This window comes from Megalobrama amblycephala, linkage group LG9 (assembly GCF_018812025.1).
Source record: "Megalobrama amblycephala isolate DHTTF-2021 linkage group LG9, ASM1881202v1, whole genome shotgun sequence".
Lineage (NCBI taxonomy): Eukaryota > Metazoa > Chordata > Actinopteri > Cypriniformes > Xenocyprididae > Megalobrama > Megalobrama amblycephala.
In genome coordinates, this window is record NC_063052.1 from 35,801,358 (window position 1) to 35,814,087 (window position 12,730).

Below are 12,730 nucleotides of genomic sequence, written 5' to 3' on the forward strand. Positions count from 1 at the left end.
CAACATGCTTTTTGATGGTCACCACTGTTGAGATTCACAGGCTGATTCTTGATATCTGTGTGTCTATTATTTTGAAAAAAAAAAAAGAATCACAGTGCTGCTGTAATCAATAATGTGAATCTAACTCAGAGATAAAGCTCCAAATGAGTTCAGTGTTTCAGACCAAGTAATAAGCATGTGAAGACATAACCAACAAAACCTGATCACCTTTTCTTTCTGCTTGTCTGGCTGTTATAACTCAGTTAAAACAGCCCAAACAAAATTTAATATTAAAAAGTGAAGGGTCAAGACAAGAGCCCAACTAAAGCAAACCCTTATCTCCACGATGGTATCTTAAAAATTGTGATTTTCTCCTTTGGTGATTCTGCTTGTTATCATCAGGTGTCTTCAATAATGCTCAATCATCACTCAATTAATCACTTATTTATCTCATTAACTTTAACACTGTTTCAGCGGGTGGAAAAAAAAATATGGCAGGACTTTTACTTTCTGAGCCCTGGACTTTCCACCTCTGCGCGATACCTCCGCGGTGGATCCGCCACGGAGTCCTTTTGCTGTGTGGGTTTGCTTGGGGGCCCTAGAATTCTGGGACATGCACTGTACATCGATCAGATAAAACATGTTGTACAGAATTCTTAAATATAACCTTAAAGCTTGTCAATAATTCCACACAAACAAAGATCTGATGATGTTTTATTGTCATGTGTCTACAGAGCCAAAGAGGATGCAGCATTATGCAGGTACAGTGTGTGTCTGAACTACACTAGATTACATTCATATACTCACAGCTTCATTACTGACCTACAGTGATTAAACACTGCCCTGGTGAAAAAAGTATACTTTATTTTATTTCAAATATATGCTCTTTTAAATAGTACTTTGCAAATATACTATAAAAATCTTTAAATATATAAAAAGTATATTCACATCATTCTTTTAACTATTTTCACAATACTTTTAACATACTTAAAAATAATTGTAATCGAGAATATTTTCTAAAAATATATATTTTAGAAACGTTCTGTGTATTTTTTTATTTTTATTTGAAAAAGTATACTTATTTGAACATTACTTTAAAATATATTTTAGGTATATTTTAAACTGTATGCTCAAAATAGTCATTGTAACAATGCACTGAAATGATATTTAAAAAATAACCGGCACACATTATTATTTAATAACCGGAAGTTGTAGAGTATTAAAGTTAAATTTGAGTATAATTTTTAAGTTTACTGATTCATGCTTGGAATTAATTTCATTACTTGTGCTTATTTCTTTCATAAAGTGTTAAAATGTATGACTAATGCATTAAAAGCCATCTTTTTTAATATATGCAGTGTAGCTTACAATTTGCAAATATGTGTAAATATGTTTAATAAGTTTACACTGGCAGAAAAGAATCGTTACAATTGTACACACAAATCTATATTAAAGACCTTCTGAAGCGAAAAAATGTTTGTGTAAAAAAAAAAAAAAAAAAAAAATCAATATTTAACAAGTTATGAAATAAAATATCCAGCTTCAGCCAGACCACCTTCTGTATTCAACATACAAAGAAAGTATAAAACTCTTGAAGTTCAAAAAGCTTACACTACATCCTACGCCTTCCCTATTTAACTTAAAGGGTTAGTTCACCCCAAAATGAAAATAATGTCATTTATTACTCACCCTCTTGCCGTTCCACACCTGTAAGACCTTTGTTGATCTTGGGAACACAAATTAAGATATTTTGGTTGAAATCCGACGACTTAGTGAGGCCTCCATAGCCAGCAATGACATTTCCTCTGTCAAGATCCATTAATATACTAAACACATATTTCAATTAGTTCATGTTAGTACAGTGGTTCAATATTAATATTATAAAGCAATGAGAATATTTTTGGTGTGCCAAAAAAACAAACAAAATAACGACTTATTTAGTGATGGCCGATTTCAAAACACTGATGCTGTTCTTCATGAGTTTCTGACACAATAATGAGAAGCTCATCTGAAAATGGAATATAATGTGTCATTTGTGTTTGTGTGTAGAGGGTCAGTATGGCCATTGGTCCAACAATGTATATATTTTTTCAATCAGTGTTCTTTAATGAAAACATCGTAGGTTTTGCTGAAACCATGTGAAGTTTAAATAAAAACCAACCATTGGACTTGTTAATGAAATATGTCTCATTATGTTTTTATAATGGCCTTGAAAACAAATGTGTTCAACATTGGGGAAATGTCTCCCAAGTAATTCATTAAATGGTACTGAGTAAGATTATATAATGCAAAGTACAGTAGTCAACAAGTTCATAAGAAGAAGGTTTTAGGACAATTTTGATGAAAGGTTTTGATCCACTTCAAATGTTGACTATATATTGTACAAAGTACAGATAAGTAATAAAGTATATTGTTATTGACTACAAAGTAATTTTTAGTATTTGGAATAAGTTAAAGGTACTGAGCATACAGTACACTATTACCTGTAAAATAATATGTTCATAGTATATTGCTTGTGTGTTCGGAGGACACTCATAATTAATTTGTAATTTACTTAAATCACATACAAAGTATACTTATAACACAAATTAAGTACACTTAATATCACTAATCAAGCATGTAATTAGTCCCTACACAGGCATATACTTAAAGTGTACTAAATATACTTGAAGTTGTTTCAATTTAGCACACAAAAGTACACTAAATATACTTAAAGTTATGCTTTAATAATTAATGCAGTAATGATTTAATTACAACTAAAATATACTTAGTACAAAATTAGTTGTTTCAAAATGGCACACTTCAAGTAAACTAATCTTTAACACACTTGAAGTATACTGATAATTAGTCTGCCTGCAAGTATACTAGAATGCTTTTTTTTTTTTTTTTTTTAAACCAGGGATGGAATAAATATTAAAAACAAAATGTCTGTTTTGTGAATTTGTGATTCATATTCTGTGTTTTCTCAGTGAATGTGACTCTGGATCCTGATACAGCTCATCCTGAACTCATCCTGTCTGATGATGGAAAACAAGTGAGAGATGGAGACATTAGACAGGAAGTCCCAGACAATCCAGAGAGATTTAATAACAGTGTAAGTGTCCTGGGAAAGGAGGGATTCTCCTCAGGGAGATTTTATTTTGAGGTGCAGGTGAAGGGAAAGACTGCCTGGACTTTAGGAGTGGCCAGAGAATCCATTAACAGGAAGGGAGATATCATACTGACTCCCACTAATGGATTCTGGACTGTGTGGCTGAGGAATGAGAATGAATATAAAGCTCTCGCTGGTCCTCCTGTCTCTCTGCCTCTGAGAGTGAAGCCGCAGCGGGTCGGTGTGTTTGTGGATTATGAGGAGGGTCTGGTCTCCTTTTATGATGTGGAGTCCAGCTCTCATATCTACTCTTTCACTGGTCAGTCTTTCACTGGGAAACTCTATCCATATTTTAACCCATCCTTAAACTATGGAGGTAAAAACTCAAGCCCACTGATCATCACACCTGTCAAATACAATAAATGAATTTATAATATGAAATACACAATGATATATATTTTGAAATCATGATTCATATACGATTCATAAAAATCTAAAAACATGTTTTGCTATATTTTTCATTTCAAGCTATAACTAAAAATATGATTGTTTACAGTTTTTTTTTTTTCAACTGCTAACATACTTTTGTCCAATCTGTAGACACATTTTCAAAACTCTAAACACATTTAGCAGAACATTCATCTGTTGTGGCCATACCATTAAAACAATTCATGTCATTTTCACACAAAATGCAGTCAATTAACACGTTTCTAAAAGGCTTAAATTTTCTTTTCATATAAGTTTACCCCATACCAAAATCATGGATCTTTCTCATCTTATTTGCAAATGCTTAAGCACAGCAAGTCAGAAATGAAGACGCAGAAATTAAGATGTTCCAAACTTTAAATATAATATAAAAGTATTGTACCCACTGCGCAATATGACGTCGGGGTGACGTCTTGTTCATGTAATTTTTGGACGTCCAAATTCGGTCCATTGAAGGGGTTGTTTTGTAACGCCAGACGACGTCTTTTTTCGACGTCTTCTGCACGTCTAATATTGACGTCCGTGTAAGGGCTATTTATAGTCCAAATGTGGTCGTTTGTGGACGTCTTTTCAACATCAAATTTAGACTTATTTTGGACGTCGTTTTTGTAACTTCTATAACTGTGGTCCCATGTTTCCAGAGGGTGGAGGACATGCTTTCTGTGCCAGTTAATTTTCCTGTAGCTTTGAAAATTAAAGCTCCACCCTCTGGAAACATGGGACTACATACAACACTACAGTTATACAAATACAAATACATCACAATTCAATATCACCATTTTCATCTTTATGAATGATGAAATTATTTTCTAAACTATAATTTCCCACAAATTGCATTTCCAAAAATAAATAAACAGATACATGCAAAAATACATATGCATAAAGAAATAACTTGATTAGGCTACTTTAAATAAACCAGTTAAAGAAAAACAGGAAAAAAAAAAAAAAAAAAATCATGGCCTGAATAAATAAATAAATAGGCATTCACATAATAAATCGTATTTGTTTATAAATTATCTGTATGTGAAGAGTTCAGATGCATCTGAATTTCTTCTAGAATGATCATTTTTATAAAGCAAAATGCCCAGTGTTAAATTAACACCCAAAGTGTACATATGAGTCCATCTTACCGGGTGTTAAAAAGTAACACTGAAGCAGTGTTAAAGTTAATGAGATAATTGATTGATGATTGAGTGATGATTGACAATTAGTGGAGACACCTGATGATAATAAGCAGAATCACCGAAGAAACAACAAGAGAAAAAGAGAGAGACACAACAACTACAATTGACTTCCAGCCATTAAACATTATTACACTTATTATTAACCAGTTTGATTTGATTTCTGTCATACATCAACAAAAGTTCTTACTGAGAATGAACAGATGTTTAGATGTTAATGTTTGAATGAAAGTTTAGTTTGAAGTCACCATGATGGTGAAAAGCATTTCCTTTAGTTGGGCTCTTGACTCTATTTATTAACATTAATTTATCTCTGGCTGCTCCAACTTTGTGTTTGTAAAGCACATTTGTTATGGTCAGAGAATCTATGATCTGAACTGTTTGTAGTGTAGTAAGCTGAAATTGATCAATTTAGGTTTACAATGCTTTGGGGAAGCACAGTCATAATGGTTGTGTTTTCTCACTGTGAAATGGTCAGAATCATTGGTGATATCCAGCATTATCTGGTGATATAGATGTTATATTATTTCTTTATAGTAAATCTCTGTTACCGTTTGAGATCCAGCAGAGCTTTTACAATCTGAAGGGGTTTTTTTTTAACACACACAGACATCAAGAATCAGCATATGATCCTCAACAATGGTGACAATCAAACAAAGTGCTTCATGTTGCAGTGCATGATGGGAGCCACCAATGAAAACTCATCCATGGCTCCCATCATGCATTGCTGCATGAATAAATTATGCAGCTGAATTGTCCTGTAATTTTCGTAGATTGTTCATGTTTGCTTTTATTTTTCTGTTGTTTTGTTGTGACAGTAGCTTGTTTTGTGATGTTCAGAGTTGATCTGTTTGTCAGTATTTTGTATTTATTTATCGTCACCGTTCTTGAGAATCATATGCTGATTCTTGATGTCTGTGTGTGTTTAAGCACAGAATATTCTGTGAATAATGTATTATTCTTAAAAAAAAAAAAAAGTCATACTGTTGTTGGATCTCAAGCTGTAAAATCACAGGACTACAATCATTAATACTAAAGCTACACATTAAGCACACGGTCAGAGATTTAGACTCTAAATGACATCAGGCCATCACATGATGACAATATCATCATCAAATTACATCATGACCAGATCATATTTTCTCTGACCATTATAAATGTGCTTCACAAACACAAAGTTGGAGCAGCCAGAGAAAATTAATAATAAAAGTTAAAGAGTCAAGAGCCCAACTAAAGCAAACGCTGACCTCTTTCATGGTGACTTGAAATGAAACATTCCATAAATCATTAATTAAGACCTTTTTTCTCTTGTTGTTTCTTCAGTGATTCTGCTTATTAACATCAGGTGTCTCCACTAATTATCAATCATCACTCAATCATCAATCAATTATCTCATTAACTTTAACACTGCTTCAGTGTTACTTTTTAACACCCGGTAAGATGGAGTCATATGTACACTTTGGGTGTTCATTTAACACTGGGGATTTTGCTGTGTAGATTTAGTGCATTTTGAATGTGAAATTAACTGCTGTGCCAAGATGAAAGTTGGTTAGGAGAACTGTGTGAAGAGTTTTGAAAAAGTGACCTAAGTATTGAGAAATGTGTCCTAGCGATTGTAAAAATCTGTAATAGAAGAAAATTACTAGTCATCCAATGTTTTACTTCTTTAACACACTCTGTCACACATTACATAAACATACAGTGACTCTTAGAATTGCTTTTGTTCAGTGTAGATGCAGAACAACTCAGAGAAGCAGAGAGAGAGAGAGAGAGAGAGAGAGAGAGAGAGAAAGTCTAGGTAAGCAAGAGGAGTAGATGATGGAGGGAGAGGAGAAGTTGGATCAGGACAAGGGAGAGGTCATGGAGAGGAGGAAGAATGTGTGCTGGATTGTGCTTCTCTATGGTTTTCTCCGTTACACATGTGGAACCTATGAAAGCTTATTTATGCTATGCATAGAAAATAAAGAAAAAGTAATTGTGATTTTTTTTTCTCTCAATTCCTAGTTTATCTCTCACAAAAAAAAAAAAGTCAGGTGTGAGGTGTAAACTTACAATTGCAAGAAAAAAAATCGAATTCTGAGATAAAAGTCACAATTACCTTTTATACTTTTTTATTCGGCTTCAAAAAAACAAAAAACAAAAAAAACAAACAGAAAAAAACAACAGTAACCAAAGGCCATGTTGGATTTGTTGTTGTAAAACTGTAAAGCTTTTACTACAACGATTCCACTACCATATGCAGAATATCTGGTCTGCGTTGGGCACTAACTACCAAGGGGATGCCATCCCTCCCTCTATTTGGGCACCATCAGCACTCAGAAAGAGATTTCAACTAAGGGGGAAACTGAAGGTTTGCATAGGGGACTCATTTGACCAGTGGCTGCCTTGAGCAATTCTGTTACTTTTTTCTTCTTTTTTCTTCTGCATATTCTATAAAGTAATGACCTTTAGATAGTATGTTGCCAAGAATGTACACATTCAACACTCAACCAAAAATGTAGAATGGTTTACATGTGAGTATTCTACTTTTACTGCAGTAAAAGTAAACTGAATTATAAAAACAATGGATTTCATATTTTCTGTTGGTAGAACGGAAAGATGACAAGTAATGCAGTTTTTGTAATGCCATCAACTGTTAGTATTTTGACAGTCATTGTGCTTTGATTAACTATATGTTCATGTTGGATAAAAAAACTAGTGCTAGAGTTTTGACAGAACAACTCAATTTTGAGTCAGCCCAGCCAGCAGAGCCATGTGGGGCCTAAATGGGTTTGACCTGGGCTATCTAACTGGGACCCAGCCAGTTTTGCACCCAGTTTCCATGTAGGCCCCACATGGATTTGCCCAGATGAAATGAACACTGCTTAGTGTGCACACTACAGGCTGTTTAATGTAACACTTAATCAGTGTTGGAGGTAATGAGATAATTAAGTGATTGAATAATGATTTTGTATTAGTGAAGAACACCTGCTGTTAACAAGCATAATAACTGAAGGAAAGAGAAACACAAGAACTACTTCCAGCCACAGCCTTGGATGAAATCAACTGAAGATAAAATACATTACATCTCTCAAGATCTGATTAAACAACTCCACAAACAACATTAGCTTCACTTATTACTAACCAGACTGACTTTATTTCTGACAGACATCTACAGAAGTTCGTATTAAGAATTAAGAAGAGGCTTAGATGTTGATTACTTATTTGAAAGTAATAGTTTGATTTGATGTTACCATTGTGGCGATCAGTGTGTGCTTTAGTCAGGCTCTTGACTTTTTAACATTAGTTTTTCTCTTGACAGCTGTGTCTGTTTGTTATGGTGAGAACAGCAAGAGAAAATATAATCAGATGCTGTAAGCTGATTGATGATAAGAATATAATCATCATATATTGGCTTAACTCATTGATATTATGTGGGAGGTTTATACGGGTAGTATGTTATTAATTCTGTTTTATTGTTATGATTCTACAGCAAGAGAATAATAGAATTTAATCAGAACATCAAACGATTTATAACACGCCATTTACATATTTTGGGCTCCTGTGAGTTTTACTCGCACACAGACATCAAGAATCAGCATATGAATCTCAACAATGGTGACATGCTTCAATGGTGCAATGCATTCTGGGAGCCATGGAGCTCCCAGAATGCATTGCACCATTGAGAATTAATAAAAAACAGAATTAATAACATACTACCCGTATAAACCTCCCACATAATATTAATGAGTTAAGCCAATATATGATGATTATATTCTTATCATCAATCATCTTACAGCGTATGATTATATTTTCTCTTGCTGTTCTCGCCATAACAAACAGACACAGCTGTCAAGAGAAAAACTAATGTTAAAAAGTCAAGAGCCTGACTAAAGCACACACTGATCGCCACAATGGTAACCTCAAATCAAACTATTACTTTCAAATAAGTAATCAACATCTAAGCCTCTTCTTAATTCTTAATACGAACTTCTGTAGATGTCTGTCAGAAATAAAGTCAGTCTGGTTAGTAATAAGTGAAGCTAATGTTGTTTGTGGAGTTGTTTAATCAGATCTTGAGAGATGTAATGTATTTTATCTTCAGTTGATTTCATCCAAGGCTGTGGCTGGAAGTAGTTCTTGTGTTTCTCTTTCCTTCAGTGATTATGCTTGTTAACAGCAGGTGTTCTTCACTAATACAAAATCATTATTCAATCACTTAATTATCTCATTACCTCCAACACTGATTAAGTGTTACATTAAACAGCCTGTAGTGTGCACACTAAGCAGTGTTCATTTCATCTGGGCAAATCCATGTGGGGCCTACATGGAAACTGGGTGCAAAACTGGCTGGGTCCCAGTTAGATAGCCCAGGTCAAACCCATTTGGGCCCCACATGGCTCTGCTGGCTGGGAGGTTTGCTGTGTTTTGATAGAGTTAGTATATGTAGAAAAAGGTTTTTAGTATTTTGTAGAGTTAAATATATTTAACAAAATAAGAAAATTAACTATTTGGCTAATTGTGATGTATGTGTGTTGCTGTGTTAAGAGTTTAGAAAAAGTACTTTATGTAGGCTACTGGTAAACAATTGTAAAAAAAATAATAATAATAAAAAAAATAAACTTTTCATAATTATGCTGTTTTTTTCCTCCTATCACCACCTCAAAAAGTGAAATTGCCAGTCTTTTTTTGTACATCAAAATAAACCAGACAATTGAACTGAATTGATTTGAACTAAATACCTTTATTGTCTCTGTATACTATGTATAAAATGAAATTAATAATGCTACATTTCATTATTGGTGCATTTCACTCAAACACAACAGTGGATATAATAAAACAAACACTTACATCTTAAGTAATAAATAAAACAAATAAAGACTCAGAAAGAGATAAAAGAAATAAAACAATCCACACTCACAAGACAGTCAGGACATACTAAATGGTTATTGCACATATTTAAATTCAAAACATAGCAGCATTTAATGTAGCTTTGGCTCTAGGATAAAAACTAATTTTGAGTCTGTTTGTTTGTGATTTTACGGTCCTGTAGCGAAAAATATCTGAAGAAGAAAATGAGTAAAAATAAAATTCAAAAACAAAAGAGAACCCAAACTAGATCAGAATGATACCCTGATACTTAAAATAAGAAAAAATAACTAGAGCAAGTGCTAAGAACTTCAAGAGAACAAACCAGAAAACACCACAAAGCACACAAAATGAACCAGCAAAGACATCTTCTTTTGATTTGATTGGCGGTTGGCAACCAGCTTTTAGGAGCATTACCGCCACCTACTAGAATTGAGTGTGGATCAGATGATTGACAGATTGCTTAAAAAAAAAACAAAAAAAAAACACAAACAAAAACAACAACAACAAAAAAAAACAATATTCCCTCTATTAGTCCTGTCTCCTTCAGATATTTAATAAGATGTTGGGATATTTCCCATGCTTTATCCCTAAGGAGATTCTACTGTGAACTTGAGCTTAGCTTTAACTACAACTTCTGCTAATTTCTTCCTCCCCACCACGTATCCCTTTGCACTTGACCACTTGCCTACTTATATGATGTATTTTCTGTATTTGGCTCAAGTGTTCAAGTGGGCGTGAAGACTGCAAGTGTATGTTGAACTTTTGATTACCTGATGGGACACACTTACAGTCTTGAGCTTTTTTTTAATTAATTATTATTTTCAGTGCTTTGCATTTTAAAATACACTTCTAAATGTATGTTCAGTGATCGCTATGTAACTAACAGAAGACACAATATTAAAATTGTGGTGCTTTAATTGATAAATAAAAGTACAACACAGCCTACCCATCTTTGCATCAATAAAATGTGCAACACTTTATATTTTACTACCAAATTATATGTAATATATAATTAATTTAACTTACAGTCGAATGTTTTCCTTCACATTTCGCGATTTCGGGGCATGTGAGTTCCCGAACATAATGCATGATTAGCCTCGAATAGCGCTCCAAAGTGGTATTCAAGATAGTGTGGGTTTAGTGTGCATTAAAGGGATAGTTCACCCAAAAATGAAAATTTGATGTTTATCTGCTTACCCCGAGCGCATCCAAGATGTAGATGTCTTTGTTTCTTCAGTAGAACACAAATTAAGATTTTTAACTCCAACCGCTGCCGTCTGTCAGTGGTATAATGCAAGTCAGCGGGAACTTGGACCATAAAAGTAAATAAAACACGACAGACAAATCCAAATTAAACCCTGCGGCTCGTGACGACACATTGATGTCTTAAGACACGGAACGATCGGTTTGTGTGAGAAACCGAACAATATTTATATCATTTTTTACCTCTAAAACACCATGTCCAACTGCATTCATCACTCGATTCGTGAGGTCTGATCGCGCTCTGACAACAGCAGTGATGTCAAGCACTCATTGAAGTATATGCGCGAGACATCACTGCCAATTCGTGTTTTACTGTAACTTCAGCAGCTCAATGCACGTGAACAAAGGCGCCACACTCATTGGTCCGCCAGTTTTTAACGCGGCGCGCCAAACCAAAAAAACGAACCCGAGGTGTTTTTTTTTAAAATGACGCTTTTACGCCTCGCGTTTTTCGCGTCGGTGTGCACAGGCCTTAAGGCTGATGAAATGTAGAGATTGCTTTTCTCCTCTGAAGAATTGTATCTCTTTGAGAGGTCTTGGTAGAGGGCATTTTTTAACTCTTTGATAAGAGGGGAGTCCTTAGCAGTGCTGCTCATGTCACTCAATAGTTGAGTGTGAAGCGGAGCAATGATAGACACTGTTGGGGTCCTCTCCTCACACATGACATTTGTTGCCACCAGCATAGGCTTGAGAGCTTGTACAACATCTTTAGCATTTGATATTTCCATCTCATTCAAGGTGCAGATGTCAGACATTCTTTCTCATCTTTACAAAAACAGCAGAGTGCAACATTCATTAAAAGATGAATTTAATAATGCAGTTAAGAAAAAAATAAAAACTTTTCTTAAAGGTGCCCTCGAATGAAAAATTGAATTTATCTTGGCATAATTAAATAACAAGAGTTCAGTACATGGAAATGACATACAGTGAGTTTCAAACACCATTGTTTCCTCCTTCTTATATAAATCTCATTTGTTTAAAAGACCTCCGAAGAACAGGTGAATCTCGACATAACACCTAGCCTGACGTGGTCATACTCAATTCTAGTTTGAATATGAGTCTGATACTGCTCCATTGGGCTTTGATTATGGAGGTGTATTTCAACCGATCCAGGAAAGATCTCAATTGGATAGACCTACAACCAATCAGAGCTACAGAGTAAGTGACGCGACGCATCACTTAAGGGGCTCGCACACTGGACGCGAAGCTCAGCGCCGCGACATGTCTTAACATTGTTTTCTATTGTTTTCTGGGCGCCGCGGACAGGCGCCGAATGTCGCCGCCGGTGTGCGTACACTCATAGAAAATAATGTGTTCGAATTTTAAAAACATGTCGTGGCGCTACGCGGCGCTGAGCTTGGCGTCCGGTGTGCGAGCCCCTTTAATGTTGCGCGACGCATAGTTGTCATCAGAACTCAACTGCACACATGCTGGAACTAGTAGAAGATGAGCGTAAACAATCTTTGCCGGTGTTGTAAAAAGAATTTAAGTATACACGGAGTACTTGCCAATTAATGCGCTGTCGATATCTTCTATAACGGACGCAATGGCGGAATCTACACATCTCAGTTCTTCAACAACAGCCATCATTGTTGTAAACTAACCCAAGCGCTCTTTGATGACGTGGCTGATTACGTTTCTGGTGATAATCTCAATCATCGCCCTGACAATGTGATTGGTCCGAACAGTTTCTGTTCGGGCATAATTACTCCTCTACGGATCGAGTCCAGACCGAACTCCCCGACCTCAAAATGTTGCACATAATTTACATAACAGTCGGGGGTGTACGCCCCCAATATTTGCATATGCCAGCCCATGTCCCAACATTATGAAAGGCATTAGACAACGGCAGGCAGTATTAACGTCTGGATCTGCACAG

The 12,730-nt window shown here is 35.1% G+C and overlaps 1 protein-coding gene across 1 annotated transcript in view; it reads left to right on the forward strand.

The window, feature by feature from the left end:
* Window positions 1-3,652, forward strand: part of LOC125276156 (erythroid membrane-associated protein-like) — a 49,825-nt gene extending 46,173 nt beyond the window's left edge. Inside the window, exons 5-6 of the mRNA XM_048203658.1 lie at window positions 714-740; window positions 2,949-3,652. Coding sequence (XP_048059615.1) covers window positions 714-740; window positions 2,949-3,496 — 575 coding nt within the window. The 3' untranslated portion in view covers window positions 3,497-3,652. The remainder of the gene's footprint in view (window positions 1-713; window positions 741-2,948) is intronic.
* The last annotated feature ends 9,078 nt before the right edge of the window (window positions 3,653-12,730 follow it).